The following is an 18,813-nucleotide window of genomic DNA, read 5'->3' on the forward strand; positions in this document are numbered from 1 at the left end:
TTTAGGTACCGAGTAAAGGTGTAGGTGTGGGAAAGCTGTAGGAAGGAGGGAAGAAGATGGGCGAAAGTGGGAAGGTGGTTACCTAGCGGATCTGGAAGGGTACCACTATTGGGGATGTAGTGAGGATGGGAAACTAGAATACAGTCTAGGGTACTACCAGAAAGGAAGTCTTTGGAAGGTCTGGTTGTGGAGTTAATAAGTTGAGTGAAGTTATACAGGTTTATATTTAGGGAGTTACTTGGAGATTGAATTGTGTCCCAGTTAATGTTAACATCCCCCAGGATTATAGTTTCGTTAGTGATATTGGTTGAGAGCCAGGACAGAATGTCTTCGAGGATTGGGACATTGTCTATGGGAGAGACACAAACAGTGGCAATACAGATACATTTATACTTGTTTACTTGAAGGAGGGCTAGAATTAATTCAGCATTACCAAATTTGGGGATAGGTTTGGAGTAAGGGGTGACTAAGAGAGATAATGAGTAAAGGAGAGCGACACCTCCCCCCTTTTTATGTGTTCTATCATTTCTGATAACACAATAGTTGGGTGGGGTCAATTCTGAGTCTTTTATGTGTGGTTTTAGTCAGGTTTCAGAGATGGAAAGAATATTGGGTTTATTGTGGAGAAGCCAGGCATGGAGGTTAGGGATTTTATTACGTATGCTCTGAGCATTTAATGCTGTGAAATGGAGGGATCTACCAGCTGAGTGGGGAGGAAGAGATGTGTGAAGGAGAGGGGCCAGGGTTTGGGTGTATGTCCCCAGAGGCAAGGATAGAGATAAAATGGCGAATGTGGGAGAAGAGGTATTTAAGTTGTTTAGTATCTAGTTTATAAATTGCAAAGTTTATTGAGATGGGGCTGTTATAGATTGGAGTAGTGTTTTTGTGGTAGGGTATGAGTTTATAGGTGAAAAGCATAATGTTATTGAGGGAGTAGAGGTTAGGGGATATGCAGATAGAGGAGTGTGTGTGTCGCAAAGAGGAAGAGATAGTTGAGTGAAATGGGGGAGTGTGACTGGCATAGAGGGGTCTGGTAAGATAGTGTAAGTAGGATAAGGAGATAAGAATTAGTTTTAGAGTTAGAAAAGTGACTGGTTTGACAGGCATTGTGTTTATATTAGATAGATTTGGGGGATAAGTTTGAGCTGAGAATGTATAGGGACAGCTATATTAAAAGTGTAGATTTAGTGGAGTGAGAGGGGTGGAGCAGATGAAAGGGTTGGATTAGAAGGAGTAATTAAGTAATTATGGGTAGGGTTGATAGGTTAATTGGATGTGAAAGGCACTGATAAGAAAGCACTCTACAGTTGTGGGCTTTGTAGGGCTCTTCCTCATGTGAGCCCCACCTCCTACACAAATTTCAGTCATTCACAGCAGTATTTTCACTATCGTACCTAACAGGGAGCAGCTATCTCTTCCTGAAAATCCGGGTTGGTGATATCACAACTGAAATCCTGAAGTGATGAGAAAATGTTATAAGTGCGTGCAGCTTTTTCTCAGCAGTTCAGACATTCAGCAAAAGTGGGACTTTTTGTGTCCCTCTTCATCCTGATACAGGTGATTGGATCATTAGATCCAAAACATGAGTGTCCCTCTGATAGAGGGACTGGTGGCAAACTTACCGTGGCAAACCTACTATTAAAGTCCATCAATAACATAAAATATAATGTTATAGGATGCTTTCATGCCGCATCCATATTATAAACCGATGAAGACTGATTTGCAACTACGACTACTTCAGTGCAAAGGCTTTTCCAGTAAGTTACCACTGCTGACGTGCCACTTCAGGTAGAGAAGTTTACTTACTACAGTATAATTCCATAACAAAATGCCTAAGGAAAATAGCTCCAGAGCAAGCACCACCATTTTCTTTTGGCTTATTCACAAGCTCTTCTAGTGTGTTATCAATGCCTCCCTCCCTCCGCCCCAGGCAGAGAAGTTTGCATAGTGCATCAAAATCCTGTAACATTCAGCGAGCCAAAGGAAAAGAAAACAAAAGCAAGTACTATCACCTTCCTTTTCCGGCGTACTGACCAGTCAGCAGCAGTACTTATGTAAAGTAGCTTGCTGGGACTCTGTCAATTAATACAAATCAAACGTGCAGACTTATTTCTCTATAGCCTGCTTTTTTAAGGAATGCCTTTCTTCTTTGTGTTATCTGCTTGAAACAGGGGTGTAAGCCAGTGAATTCCTTGTTGTACTCACAGATGCTTATTGCTACTCCCCAATCTACCTGGCATTTAAAAAATGGTCATATCAGTCAAGCTGTTGCCATCCCCACCCCAAACATAATGTGTGTAACACTTTTGGGTGATCAGCCAAAAACTGTTAGAGGTATTGTTTTTAGATTTGCAATTCCCTCTGTAGGCAACCTATACACACGTGTTTAGAGGCATTAACCTAGATGGTTATAGACATCAAATGGCTTGATAAAGCCCCAATTTTTCTAACAGGTTCAGAAAAAAAAAAATACTTTTTAGAGTACAAAGAGTATGTCTGGCTAGATCCCTTGCCTTGAAAGTGTCTAGCACACAGACAGCATTGACCTTCACCAATTCTTTCACTCTATACTACAATACTTTTAGTTAACAACTTTCAATAGCTTTTGTTATATTAAACAAAACTACTTAACTATTTACTTATAGCTTTTGTTATATTAAACAAAACTACTTAACTATTTACTTTCTGCTAACAGACTATACTCTAGCTCACTCTCATTATTTAGACACTAAAGGCTTCAGAATATAACTCGTTTACACCCTGGATGGTTTCAAATCATCACGTAGCCAAGTGATCGAGGGTTAAAGACCTATTTTGTTGGAAAGCTGGCTGGATTCTTGCCCACTTTATTTCTCTACTGTCCCCATCCCTTCCCCCCCTGCATCATTCCTTTATATCTAACCAGCTCCACTCCACTTTCCAACATCCAGCAGAAACACTTCAACAAACCTCAATAGCTAGCAACAGAAACATTACTACTAAAGCAGTCAGCCTAAAGCGCATCTGTCTCTTTCCTAACAAACCACTATCTTCGACATTTTAGTACCATCAGCAATCATAACATTGCTAACCTTAGTTCTGTCACACAGTCACATAATTATGTACCTCCTTCCCTTTTTCTTTATTCCCTCGCTGTTGTCTGCCTTTACTTCTGATACTTCACACCTTTTCTCCTAAAATTAACCCCCACACATACTGCACCTCAATATGGACCCTAAAAAATACTAGGAATATACTTACCATGCCGTGATGCACAACAAAGATCTGAAAATTATTCATACAACTGCTAGAAGTATATGCAATAAAAGACTACAGTTACAAACATGTTTTCATCATTACAAACATCCTTGCCATCTCAGAAACATGGAAGTCACATATACAAGATAAAGAGCTTGCAGATCCTGACTATGAAATACTCCATAAGGATAAGGTGTGGCAAGAGATATGATGCAGTAATGATACTTGCTCAAACACCAATTAAACTAAAACATCTACTCAACATCCTCCAACTAATGGGAGAGAAGCATCACTTGTAGCTATTACTACTGGCAACACCAAACAACTACAACTGGGATACACATACCTTAGACTTAAGAATGCCACAGACTTAACATGAGACACACTAGGATGGTTTCATGACAACTGCTTTGTTGAACTCATCCTGTTAGGAGACTTTGATATACCATTGAACAAATATTCCATTTAAGTCATAATTTCTGAAATCTCTGCAATGGGATTTACTCAGATTATATCAACATTAACTTGCAAAGATAAACAGTGTGGGACTATGAATATACTTGACTGGATTCTTACCAAATAATACCCACCAACCACAAACTCAGAGATACTCTGCCTAACCACATGAGTGACCACCAGGCAAGTTTCACAGTCTAAAAAATAAGTCATTACCTTTAACACTTGCAATGATCAATATTCATAATATCAAGAACAGTCGAACATGTGCTATAGAAAACAAACATAACAAGAAGACTGGAGGTGTCTGGATTAGGTTACCTATTATCAGTTAACACTATCGGATTACTTCATTTGTTTTAGTTTTGAGTTATGTGCTGAAGAATCTGATGACAACTGAAGGGGGAGAAGATTTGCTAGATGTTACCATTCACAAAGTTCCAAACAAGCAGCAATTGAATATTATGAATTTACAACATTTATTAAACAACCTACAGAGATCGTTAAATGTGCTCGCTGTGCAAGTCGAAGGACTTAGTAACAACAATTCTTCCAATTCTTTAGTTGGTAGTGATTTTAAAAGGTCAAAACATGTTAAGGAGACTGTTCTTGTAACCACTGATTCCCTTGTTTTAAGTGAACAGGATAAGAATCTATTTAAGGATGTTTATTCAGTAGTGGCCATAATCAATAATCCTTTTAGTGAGACTGTTTTTGCTCCTGCTGCAGTTGTGGAAAAACAAGAACTTAAGCATATATTGTTTGATTTAGAGAAATGTTTAAAAAATATAGATCTGCTGTTTCTGGAGAATATGTACTTCGAGCAGTATATTTAATTGGGGATAGTGCCTAAAGGACTTAGATTTTATAAATTCCTCAATGGTGTCACTTATGAAAGAACTTTCTACCGTGAGTTGGTAGAGTTTTTTAACAACACCGGCTTAGATTTCCTGCAGCTCCTTATTAAAAACAATATGTATCTCATGAGCAGTTTAAAAGAAAACATTGTGAAGTTGGATGAAAGGGCAGTTAAACTTCTACGAATATTACCAGATATGAAAAACGATTATGATAACATTTTCATGTCCTTGGAAAGCTTTGAAAAAATGGTCATTGTCCATAAGCAGAAAAAGATCATTAGAGACAGGGAGGCTTATGATTCTAATAAAGCCTTTCCTATTAATGAAAGTTTTAAAGGGGCAGGGAATAATTTAACAATACTGCTCAAAATACGGCTCATAGTACTGTTCATTTGTCAGAGATTAAGTTCCCTTTAAGAGCAAAAGCAGGAACTGTGAGCGGATATCCGGAAAGGAAATAAACAGTCGTTTGGTAGGACTGGCTAACCTTTCGGAAGATGGTGAATTTGCGGATGCTACAGAGGAGCTTCCTTTAGATCCAGTGGACAATAAAGGAGGGAATGAAGTTAATTTTAATGGTCCTAATTCAAAAAAGTTACTATTACTGAAAATGTGCCATTACTGAATCGGAATTGTGGGGGGTGGGGAGTCAACGAAAGAAGGATTGATACAAGGACTTGAAGTGGGTTATGGTTGTAAATTGTTTAATTTAATGGATGTTCAATTCTCTGATGTGCAAGAGAAATCATAAATGTATGGTTTAAATTTTGTTCCGTCTCAGAGAACTAAATTAACAAATATGGTCCTCGAAGTTTACACCAGGAATCTCAATTTACATTATTTAAAGCAAGATATAAGTGTTAGTATTTGTTTTACTAAACCTTCTATATTTAATCCCAAATTACACAACACCCTTATGGTTTTTGAAAAGAATTGTGAAGCCAATATTGGAAAACTGCTTGATAATAAAAATAAAAAGGGGTTATTACAATCTTTCTGTTAATTACAGGGTAGCTTTGAAAGAACTGAAAAATATGAAAAATTTAAAAACAATAAAGGAGGACAAGGGTGGGGGATTTGTCATAATGTATGAACAATATTATAGGACCGCTACAGAACTTATGTTAAATAACACTGATGAATATAAAAAGGTTTCTTTGGATTATACTTACTGTGGGTACAACTATTTAAAAACCTTTTGTATAACTTAATAATGAACAGCCAAATCAATCATTGTTTATACAATTTTGTGCTTAATGGGAACCCAAACTTGGGGTTCTCTTTGGAATACCTAACATACATAAAAATGTAGCAAATACCCATTCAGACCTATTGTTTCTGCTCCAAATGCCATTACAGATGGGATTTATTTGCATATGGATTTTATTTTAAACCCCTTAGTGAAGGAATTGTCTTCTTTTGTACAGGATTCATGGGGTTTCCAGGATCATATAAGGATGTTCATTAAGAATTATGAATACAAGGGAGAAAATATTATTATGTTTACTGTTGATATAACCTGGTTATTTACTAGTATCCCTTGGAAAGAAGGATTAGAATATGTCAGAAATCATCTGATGTTTAAGACCTTGTATTCCAATGACAATATGAATCTGTTTGTGCTTCGTTGGATGAATTGCTGGAACACAATTACTTTTTATTTATTAAAAAGTATTACCAGCAAGTAAAAGGTAAAGCAATTGGGTTTGCAGCAATCCAGCTTTTGCTAATACTGTCCTAGTCTGGTGGGAGACTGAATTGCTACTTTGTATTAACCATTTTGAGAACATTATATTGTACAGAAGGTTTGTGGACAATTTATCTTTATTATGAAAGGGAGTTTTAATGAATGTGAATTATTTGTAGATGCATTAAATAGCAGTTCTGATTTTTTAAAATTTACATTACCTAGTGCAGGTAAAAAAATACATTTTCTGGACATGACTTTGGAATAGGATTTGATTAATATATCCTTTGAGAGCAGTATTTATAGGAAAGACACTTTTATGAATTGCTACTGGCATTATAATAGTAATCACCCTGGACATATAAAGAAAAATATACCGAGGGGACAACATATTAGGGTTTTCAAACTTATAACACAGGATAGTATTTTTAAGGAAGAATTTGATTTTATCACCACCCTTTTCTTTGAATGGAGTTATAAAGAAGTGTGGTTGTTACAAAGTGATAATGAAGTTATATCAAAAGACATACTCATTTTGCCCCTACTTTGCATTGACCTTTGGATAACGCAAAGAATTATAGTGGATCCAACAGTGAGAGGAGTAATAATACCCTTGTGTATAGTCTGGATATGTCAATAGGTAGTTATGACATGCAGAATAGTATTACTAATAATTGGTGTATCCTAAAAGGTAATTTGGATATTTTAAGGCAGTTGGAGAAAAAACTCACCTTGTGTCTAAAAGGAATAACTGTTTAAAAATATGTTACATGTTAGTACTAGAATAATACCAGCTATAACTAATAAAGAAGCAGGTACATCGTACAGATGTGGGTTATGTAGTCTTGCAGGTATATACATGAAGGTGTTTTCAGTATGCTACGTCATATGAAAAAAATGATTACTACTACAGAGAGATATACTTGCACCACTAAAGGTGTTGTGTACATCAGTCTCTGCACAAGATGTGAGGCATTTTATGTAGTTATGACCTCTAGAATTTTTAATAAAAGAATCAAAGAACATCAAAATCCCATTAAGAGCAACAATTTGAATAATGCATTTTATAAACACGGTATTATATGTAAGAATTTTAAACAATTTATGTTCTTTGTGTTAGAACATGTTGCTGAGGATATGAGAGGTGGAGATTTTTAAAATAATGCAGAGAAAAGGGAGACCATTTGACAAATAGCTTTAAAAGCTGACAAATATCCAGGCCTTGATAAGGCTATTAATATAAAATTCTTCTTGAAGAACAGAAGATTAAAAGTAAAACATATAAAATAAAATAATATATTATATTTATATTTTTGCATATTTGTTTTTAAAGATGTAACTTCATATTATTATTTTTATAGTTTTTTTATTTGCAGGTATTGAACTTGTACTTTTAAGTGTATTAACTGTTTTATTGAGTAATTAGCTGGTTGTGCTGGCTGATTGGACAATCCACGTTTAAATATTGGTTTGATGGGTTTTGGTATTTTTCTGATGAAGTGGATATATTAAAGTGGTGATACTCTTAAAGAAAGGTTTGTCATGCTCCCTTGTCCATTTGTATTGTTTTTGTAGTTTTGGTATTATTGCATTTGTTATATCTTGTTGTGCAAAGCATACAGTCACATCCCTATCTCTCTTCTTTTGCTGTATGACTTTCCTCTTTTAAGACCATGAGACTGGCTCTTAGCCTTTCTTTCTTGGTCTTATTCTCTTGCTCGTTTTTCTGTCTTTCAGCTTTTCCCGGTTAGGGGTCGCCACAGCGGAACTCCAGTCTGCTAATGATTGGCAGTGGATTTTTACAGTACGGAGGTGCCAGCCCGATGCCCAACCTTCAAAGACGGCACGCCCATTCACGCACATACCTACCTGCATGTCTTTAACGCTACTCGACCACTGGGAGGACATGCAGACTCCACAAAGAAGGCGCTCTCACTCGTTTTTCTATTTCTGTTTTTTTTTTCCCTATCTCCACTGACCAGAATTTATCTTATTACTGCCTTCTGTAAACATTTACATGTATCAATTTTTTATCATTATGACTTTATTGCTAGCTGTATGTGCAAATATTACTTTCCCAAGTGTTGTTATGTTATTAACCTGTCTAAACATTTAAATATCTTTATCATGTTTTGCTATTAATTGCAACTTAAGTATCCTCATTGTTACATGAAGCATGACTGGTGATTTTTCTTTTACAATTCTTTTTTTTCTCCCCACCCCAGCACATCTTCAGCGTACCCTTCACAGGGAGGATATCACTTTTGGAAGTAGTCCTACTTTGAGAAGACATCAGACTTCTCATGCAGGCTCCATGGAGCTAGACTAACCTCTGAGCAAGCAGGAGAGACAAGCTCAGCTGTTGAGCCTTCATCCATTGTGACTATTTCTGATGGATTAACTACTAGCACCCCTCTCTGTATAGACATTATGCACAGATGTAGGCTGGGATGGGTTATGAGACGGCCATGATGAGCATGTGCCCCACCTCCAGTCATAGGGTAAACACATCTACTCAGTGCCCCCCACCCACAATCCATATGTTATACTCTCAAGCTCTGGCCTCCAGCTTGGTACCAAAGGGCTCTGGCTGACTAATGTTGTGGATGACTGCAAGCTAGGAGAAGTCACTGACTCCCCAAATGAATTAGCCATCCTGCAGGAAGTTTTTTCCCAAATAAATAACTGGTGTCAAAATTATGGACTGAAACTAAATGTCAAAAATGCATTATTGTATCCTTTGGGAAGTCATCTACCCAGGGAACTACCATAATGACAATATGCTCCCAAGAGCTGAACCACTTGTTAGGATTGGCGGCTTATGTGGACAGTGACCTAACTTTTGACCAACATGTGTCCATTGTTGTAAGAAAGTCCTTGTATACTGCACAGCTTATAAACAAAGTGATTGCAACTAGATCTAGTGATGTCATTGTCCCCCTTTACTCAGCCCTCATTAGGCCAGTCACTGAATATAATGCCCCCATTGGCATATATAGATCCTGACACATGCAATAAATGGAATTCCCACAGAGATATCCTACTAAAAGGATACAAGGCTAATAAAAGATGTCCTACATGGACCAACTCAAAGCCTTGCCACTATACTTGGTATCCTACAGACTGCTAAGAGGTGACCTGTGTCTGGCATGCAAGACATCCTCTGACCCAGTACTGGATTTACTGCACATCAGCAAGTCAGATGGTATCAGAAATACTCGGTCTAGGGATCTAAACCTCTTCTACAACAGCAGCATAACAGTTTGAAGGGACAGGCATACCTTGCAGAGGGTACAGGTGCTATGGAACAAACTCCCCATCCACATAAAACAAAGTTCATCTCCGTTAATATTCAAGTGCAACTTAGATGTATAGATGGGAAATAGAAAATTCACCCCAGGACTGACTTCTGTAGTACTAATGGACAGAGGCAGCCCCTAACTGTTTTATTCCATGCATGGGTCCCCTCAAATTATCTATGGTATGATCCCTGTTCTTCTCATAGGGGTAATGTATAATTATTGAACATGTGATGGGTAAGGTCAATCTCTAACTGAATGGGATAGGTTAATTTCAGTACAAAAAGGAAAACTGGCTAGGCTTAAAATGATCCACAAGGCAGCTAGTTTAGTACTTACCCATAAGCTTATGAAATGATGCTCAGCACTGTCCCCTCCCTCTAGCATAGGCACACCCATCCTTCCAGTCACTCTCTCATCAAGTTCCTGTGCCAGTGATTGAACCTGGATTCCCAAAGTCTTTGTCAGGTATTTACCCTTCACCGCCACCTGACTAACTCTTCTTTTACATTTCACCCATATTTACCTTCTCTCACACTGACTGCTTATAATCTTAGAGGCTTTTTTTTTTTACTCAAAACTCCTCAAATTGGGCAGTGCCAACAAGGTTAACAAAACATACATGCATATATGTACAGAAAGAATGTGCAGAACTAGAAGTTCAAAAAATAACAGAGCATTACAGGGTAAGTAACCATCCAGTGAGTGACAGGGTTAATTACTGCACATAGAATAATTACTCATAATTACAAATTACTTTGCAAATATGCATTATGACAAATACATATGAGTTACTTACAGTCTCCTCCAGGAATCAAACAGTTTTTTTTTTTAATTCAAACACACTTTTTTTTAATTCCAACCGTGAAGTCATTTGTTTTAAATTAAAATTATAGGAAGGAAAGTAAAAAAATAATTCAACATTTCTGGACTTCTTTAATGGCGATTAAGAGGACATGCTACCACCATAAATTTCAAATCACACTTAGGAATGATTACTGACAAAGTCTTTAAGAGTTCAAACTATACTATCAAGTAACAAATTTATAGCTCCCTGACGTGAGATACTCTACTGCCAAAAATATCATAATACTCAAATGAAAATACTCATGCCCATGTATACCCTTTGGCCATTCCTTGGTCTACACCACAACAAAACAATTCCTGGCAGGGTCAAAAGGCCCACTGTACTAGGGCCTCAACTTCACCTGTGGCTTTTTGGAAAGGGTTGGATGCTAGAAATATTTTAGAAGTAGCAACTTGGTCCTCTGTGCACACTTACAAAGTATGATAAACTAGATTCATTCTCCAGGTCTAGGGCAGGCTAGCACTATCCTCCATGGGTCCCTGGACCTTCATCCTTCTTCCTCCCAGTCAGTTTAGGCTATGATAATCTACCTATATAGCTTAGGCTACTGCACCAATAATCCAAATGAAGAAAATACTGCTGTTGTGTAAGCAAGCTTACTATAGCACTAGATGTTTAAATGATCACTGCTGCAGTAGTCGCTCCCTCCCTCCCCCTTATTTTTTGTACGTTTATTTTTTATGCCAGGGCTGCAAACTTTTTATTGTTATATTTCTAGTGTTGTTCTATCAGGGCTTTCATCTGGGATGAAATCTCTGAATATTCACATCCCGACTCCACCCCCTGCCCTGAAAACCACAGTGAAAAACTTCTCTAAAGCAAATTTCACACTCCTCAAAACCGAGGTGGAATCCTTCAAAGCCCCCGGTCCTGTGGAAAATACGGCCCAGACAGCAGAATCCTTTATAAATGCGTTCTATGAACACCTTCAGGAATGCATGGATCATGCAATCCCAAATAAAACCAAGACCCAATCCTCCAAAGGCAGACGTCCTGTCTGGTGGTCCCCAGCCATAAACAAACTATACAATAGAAGGAGGAAGCTACTACATGATAGAGCAAAATCTTAAAAAGGGAAGGCATCTCTAATCAGTATTAGCAAAAAACTACGGGCACTCATAAAATTGTCTAAGGCCAGCTGCGAGAGAAAAATTGCACAGGACACTAAGGATAATCACAAGGCTTTCTTTAATTATGTTAGGAATCTGGGTGGTAATTCCCAGATATGCTCAGAATTAGTCCAAAATGACAAAAAATACACTGAACCTGCAGACATTGCCAACATCCTAGCTGACAGGTTCAGCGCAAACTCCCCCCCCCCTCCTCACCAAAAGGGCAAATATTTATCCCAGCAGTGTGCTGCCCCTCTGACATCTCAGATGCTCAGGTAAGAGCTGCCCTCTCCAAAGCAAAAAACACAGCATCAATGGGACCAGACGGTGTCCCAGGCTGCGTCCTACATGAACTCCAAGAAGAGCTAAACCCAAACATAAAACTACTGTTTAATCTCAGCCTTACTACAGGATATGTACCCAAAGAGTGGCGTACAGCAACAGTGGTCCCTCTCCACAAAGGTGGTGCCTCAACGGATCCTGGAAACTATCGCCCCATAAGCCTGACTAGCTTGGTCTGCAAAGCTATGGAAAGAATCATCATGGACCTCATAAATAAAGATATTGGGGACCTACAGACACTGGATCCTACCCAGTTCGGCTTTGTTAAGGGCAGATCCTGCCTCTTAAACCTGGTTGATTTCTTTGAAACAGTCACCAAGGCCATTGATGAGGGGAAGGTGGTCCACACACCCTTCCTGGACCTCGCAAAAGCCTTCGATACAATACCCCACTCGGGCATTATAGATAAGCTCACCAGCTTAAATATAAACCCCTATGTCACTAGATGGGTTACAAACTGGCTCAAGGACAGAACCCACATGGTTAGAATTGCTGGAGCCATGTCAGACTCCAAACCAGTTACAAGTGGCATCCCACAAGGCTCAGTCCTGGGACCTCTCTTGTTCGGTATATATTTCTCGGAGGTACAGGCCAACACGGAAGGACTGTGGCTGACTAAGTTCGCAGATGACTGCAAACTGGGCGCCATTATCGACTCTCCAGCTGACACAAGCATCCTCCAAAAGGGCCTCATAGAAACAGACAACTGGTGCCAGAGCCATGGCCTCAAGCTAAACGCCAAAAAGTGTATAGTCATCCCCTTTGGCAAAAACAAAGTGCCCACAAATTACCACATAGGTGGTAATCCATTAAGTACAGAAGAAGTAATTAGGGACCTGGGGACCCAAGTTGATATCAATCTCTCATTTGACAACCATGTGGTCAAAGTGGTTAGAAAAACATTTTATATAGCCCACCTAATCATGAAGGGATTCACATCTAGATCAGGGGAGGTCATCGTGCCTCTTTACTCATCCCTCATCAGGCCCATAATTGAGTAGAATGCCCCTTTCGGGATGTACCTTACCAGACACCTGCAGCAACTGGAAAGACCCCAAAAGTACCGCACCAAGAGGATCATAGGGCTCAAACAGATGCCATATGCTGCCCGGTTAAAGAAACTCCAACTCTACTCAGTGGCATACCGCCTGCTCAGAGGCGATCTGTGCCTGACGTATAAAGCCATGTCCAACCCGGAATTAATGGACATACTGCACCTCAGAAAATCCAAATCCCATTGAGCTACGCGCCTGAGAGACTTGAACCTCAGCACTGAAATAAATAGGACATGCTGGTGGGACAGATTCATAACCCAGAGGCTCCCTTCACTCTGGAATAAAATCCCAGTCCAGGTTAGGCAGAGTCCCTCATTGACTCTCTTCAAGAGGAATCTTGATGAGTGGATGGGCGATCGTAGGTTTACCCCAGGTATCACTTCTGTGTCACTGATAGACAGAGGCACAGTATACTAACCTCGAAAAAGGGCATAGCAAAATTAATTTAAAATGGGTGGCGAAAGCCAAGCACACTCTGGCTAGGCTTATAAATGCCCTAGGGCAGATAGCCTAGTATGAACCTATGAACCTGAAGGGCTTGGCACCCAAACCTGACTTTTAGTCAGCCTGGTTTGAGCTGACTAATAGTTTGGGTGCATGTAAGGTGCCCTGAAAGCTTTGGAAGCAGCCCGTCAGTTGTATACTATGCAGGCTAAACCCCATACAGATTAGGCTACTGCAGCAATGAACATTCAAACATCTACCGTTATGGTAAGTTTACTTACACAACTGTACTTTCCTGTGATGCAGGAAAAGCTAAAAGTGCTGAGCTCAATTTTCATCTGATGTCTGTTTCAAAGCATTTTGTACAAATAACAATTTATTCATGAGGAAGAAAGTGCTTCCATATTCACTGAAGCCAGCTGAATTTTGAGAACACCAGAGTGAGTTATTCTAATGAACCCAAGTAACTTCAACATTCTTCCAGAAGTTCCCCTTTCATTAATGTAACTCAAGAAAACTGTACTCCACTCCAACATAAAATGGCTATCCTGGCATTTCAGTAATCATATAGTTATCAATATTTTCTTCTTTTAATAACAGTAATATATAATTCATGTTAAAACACTTGCTGTTTACTAATTATATTTGTACTCCCCTGCTATACTTAAAGTTAGAAAGCTGTGAAGCTGTATGCAACAGTCTTCTTGATTAAACGGAAATGTATAACAGATTCTTATGTGTTTGAGACAATTAAGACATACAACAACAGTGGATTAGCAGTTTATATCATATCTGTGTTTAAGCTCTGATGTGAAACTGAACCAGTACATACCTTGATTTCAGCCTGTTTACTGCCTTTGGCACAATCCCATATAGACAACATGTGTTCATTGGTCTCATCTATGGCACACAGGTATGCACCGTGGTCCTGAAACAAAATCACAGCTACAATGAAGTAACGATGGAACAGCATTTAGTTAAACTACCTTCTCTAGAAATAAACAATCACAGTTAAACTAATTTAATAGTGAAAAACACACTGGTATGCTCCATGACCCTGAAATAAACAATCACAGCTACAGTGGCCTAAAAATGGCTCGGCACATTTAGTGATTTGTATATTTACCACTAATGCTTCAGATGCTTAAACTCTCAATTCACCTATGAAACTGTCTACATGGCAAATATTCTGAAGTGTTTCTGTAGATCCCTTTTGCTTTTTCTTTTTGTACAAGGCATATCCATGTCATTAACCTTCTGCAGTTACAGAAACATCCCCACAGAGCAATCAAAAAGGTGCTGGAACCTAATAAACTGGGTAAGCAGGATGAAACCCTCTAAACTGACTCTCCCCAATTTGCTATAAGCACTCAATCTCAATCTATTACCTGAACTCCTCTAGACTTTCTTAGGGGGTTCTCATTTCTTCTTCCCATGACATCATCATCATTCAGCATCACCCACAGCCTATCACATCTTGAACTAGTACACCCTCCATTGTATTTCAAAAGAATAAAATCCAAAAATAACCAAGTACTCAAAAAAATACTAATTCCCAATTAAGTGTTCATGGCCTCTATTCCTGGTTCACTGGTCTTTGCCAGAAATACATCCTCCAGCCTCTACCACATCTGTATGACTTCTACCTCCTTAGTAATTATTTGCCTGAACTATGGGAGATAGCAGTAATTAAACCAATACCAAAGACAAGTAACCCCCTGCAATGCTAACTAATTCTGTCTTATTCCTATACTATCTATCCTTGGAAAAATCTTTTAAAAACTCATCTGCAATCAACTAGCAGAATACATGACAACACAGAGGATACTCCCCTGACATGGCCTGGAATAAAACAACAATTGCCATGTAGACACTTACTGATAACGGCCTTCTAAAAGGTACTCCATTCAATGACCTCACAAAAATATTTGACTTAGAAGATCACCGTCTCCTGATAGAATCTCTACAAATAGCAGGTATCAGCACTTAAGCAACTGAAGGTTTCAATCATTCTGCGTAGACAGGTACTTCAAATTTAAAATACTGTCCACAACTTCCCCCTGCATTTCTCTTCTTAAAGGAGTCCTCTGAGGATCAATACTCTCTCCTGTATTATTCGCCTTATTCATTAGAAAATTGTCCTCAGACCTCCTGGCCTATGGGCCACATCAGTCTACTACTGACATTAAAACTATCCTAGAATAAGATGTGGATCAGCTCTGTAACTAGCTTCAAGAGCATAAGTGCCTTTTCAATACCAAAAGACTAAGGCCATTTTATTTGGTGCAGTTCAAAGCACAGCCAAGACTCTAAACAATTTGTCTATTATCCTCAAAAACTGAAAGTCAGTTGAAAATGTAAGACAATACAGATCTCTGACTCAATCAAAAACTGAACTTCCAGCACTATGCCTTAACAAATTAAATACAACGTAAGCCACCTCTTTTTCTTGGCCAGAAAGATTACTACTCTATCTGCCAAATGGAACTCCTCACAAAAGCTAAATGGCTTCAAGTCAGTGATCATAACTTCTAATGTCATCCCCAGTCTACAGACCTACCAACCCTAAACTCCTTCTTTTTTGCAGAACAGTAATCAGAAAGGCCTACCTTCTATATCCCAAGATTTCTCCCTCCTATTTATAATAGCCTTCAAACATCTCATAGCAAACTGCATTCTTCAGCGCACTCCTTCTCTGTTCTAGCCCCCCAAAATGTGGCATTCTCTACTACTTCAAAATTGAATCCATCTGCACCTACTCAAAAGTCTATTAAAAATACTATTTAAAGAAGCATGATACAGATGCTTCTGTAGCTTTGGGGTAACCTAACATCTGCATCCTCTTACACACAAACCCTATCCCACTTCAGACCCTTACATCTATAGATAGCGTGTTCCATTCACTATTGTCCACGTTACCATACTACCAAACTCCCAAACTTTTTGCCATGTCTACCCCCCCCACATTACCCTCATATGATTGTCTCTACTCCATTATCATTTATCCCATCACTTTTCTTCACTGCCCTTCCATTGCCTGCTCACCCTCAGAAGAACCCACCCTTACAATGTTGTATACAGTTAAACTGTCCAGTTACTCTTTGTAAATATTTACTGTGATGCTGTAACATCTGTGTGTCCTGATTAACAATTTAAATAAATACATGAATAAATAATTTATGTATACATGTGTATTTATATATGTCTGCATGTATTTAACTCTTCAGAGTCAATATAAAATAAGCTAAAGGAGTCATGTCAGTCCAGAAGCAGGAAATCTTTTGGGGGAGTAAAATCACCCCCGCTCTCACAACTATAAGTGGTCTGCATCATACCTGTAAGTGATATACTTTAAATGCTGTTTCCAAACAGCTGCCTGACTGAGCATAACTGATAATCTGCATAACCACTGCACATTCAGTTCGGTCATCCTGAGAGGTAAAAATAACATAGTATGCAGAGTGCTGGTGGGTGAATAACACATTTTGGGCATTAAGAAAGAAGGCATAGCCCGATTATAGGAATAACACAGCCAAATAAATTATACTAGACCAGTCATCTTTTACGTCATAAGAATTGGAGCGGAGACCTTACAGAAAACAAAAACAGTTATATTCATTTTTGTCACTCTTTTAGTTTTTGTCTCCGGGCTCCTATAGCTCAGAACATCATAACAGCATTATTTACTCAGAAAGGGTAGGTAGAAATGATAGTTTGTACTGTCTCCATCAACATCAATGTCTGACTTTCAGGGTGGAGCATAAAAATGTAATGGTCAGTGGGATTACAAGAACTGTACATAAATCCTGGTCAGTGAGTGAGACAGTAGCTGCAGTAAAGTTAGGCATAATCAAAAACTGTCAGAAAATAGACCTGAACACTTGGTATGTTTCCGTACAAAATTCCTTAATACAAAAGGATTCATTTTACATTTCTTTTATCCCACTTTATTTTCTTACAAATTTTGTACTACAAATGTGTCCTAAGCCTACAAACTTCACAGATGGTTACCAGGCTAACGGCCCTAGAGCCCTTATAAGCCTAGCCATGTTTATCCCGAGTTGCCCCAATTGTCCTTGGTTAGCTGAGCAACGTTCACAGAGATGAGAGTCTATGGTTAATACTGACTGCCCCTGTGCACAAAGGACATGGGCACCATCCCCAGAGTGAATTTGCGGTCAGCCATCCATTTGTTGCATTTAAAGAGGATCAGAGAGGAGCTCTGTTTCACATGAAGTGGAAGCTTGTTCCAGAGAAGTGGCAATCTCTGGGAGATGTACCTGTCTCTCCAGCATGTTCTGCTCATGTCACAGGCTAGGTTAAGATCCCTAGAGCAAGTGACTATTGTGCCACTTAATTTGCAAATGTGCAGCACTTCCATTAGACCAGAGTCAGAAACTGCCCTGCAGACCAGGCACAGGTCACCTCTTAGCAGCCTACAGGATACAGAGTACAGTGACAGGGTTTTCAGTCTTTCCATGTAGGTCTTCGTTTGGAAGCCCTATATTTTCTTGGTGAGAAACCTCTCTGGGGACTTTCTAGTTGTTGCAGGTGTCTGGTGAGGTACATGCAAAAGGGACCATTTTACTCAATTACTGGTCTGATGACAAGTGAGTTCAGTGGAGTTATAACATCATTAGATTTGGATGCAATGCCTTTACTTATGAGATGTGCTACATAGAAGGCTTTCCTCACCACTGTGGAAACTTGGTGGTTGAAGTTCAGATTGGTATCAACCTGTGTATCCAGATCCTGTACCACTAGGTTTGGACTTATGGGGTAGCTGTCAACAGTGTTAATTAGCAGGGAATGCAACTTTTCCAAAGGGAATAATAATGCTTTTTTTGCGTTTAGCTTTAATCCATGGCTTTGGCACCAGTATGTCTGTGTTAATCCTTTCTGTAACATACTAACATCATTGGGGGACTCAGTTGCTGCACCCAATTTGTAATCATCAGTGAACTTGTTCAGCCATAGGCCATCTGCATTTGCCTGGACTTCTGAGAAATAAATTTCAAACAGTAGAGGGCCCAGCACAGAACCCTGTGGTATGCCACTGGTGACTGGTCTACTGCTAGAGGTGAAGTCACCACCTTTGACAGTGTGTGTTCTGTCAGTGAGCCAGCTGCCTACCCATCTAGTGATGTAAGGGTTAATTCCTAGTTGAGAGAGTTTCTCTATAGTACCTGAGTGGGGGATTGTGTCAAATGCCTTGGCTAGGTCAAGGTAGGTGGTATGCAACATCTTTCCCTCATCCAGGGCTTTTGTGACTTTTTCAAAGAAGTCTTCCAGGTTTAACAAGCATGATCTATGCTTAACGAATCCAAACTGGGTTGGGTCTACAGTTTGGAGATCATCTATGTCCTTGCTGACAAGGTCCAAAATTATTCTTTCCATGGTTTTGCAGATGAGACTAGTTAGGCTTATGGGTCTGTAGTTGTAACCCTTTGTGC

The 18,813-nt window shown here is 39.1% G+C and overlaps 1 protein-coding gene across 1 annotated transcript in view; it reads right to left on the minus strand.

Moving 5' to 3' along the window:
• EML3 (EMAP like 3) overlaps window positions 1-18,813 on the minus strand; it is a gene marked incomplete in the record, with an annotated part of 1,888,117 nt that overhangs the window by 519,480 nt on the left and 1,349,824 nt on the right. Inside the window, 1 exon segment of the mRNA XM_044075756.1 lies at window positions 14,193-14,288. Within this exon segment, the coding sequence (XP_043931691.1) occupies window positions 14,193-14,288 (96 nt within the window).

Source organism: Protopterus annectens, chromosome 6.part1 (assembly GCF_019279795.1).
Source record: "Protopterus annectens isolate FY-2018-M chromosome 6.part1, PAN1.0, whole genome shotgun sequence".
Lineage (NCBI taxonomy): Eukaryota > Metazoa > Chordata > Ceratodontiformes > Protopteridae > Protopterus > Protopterus annectens.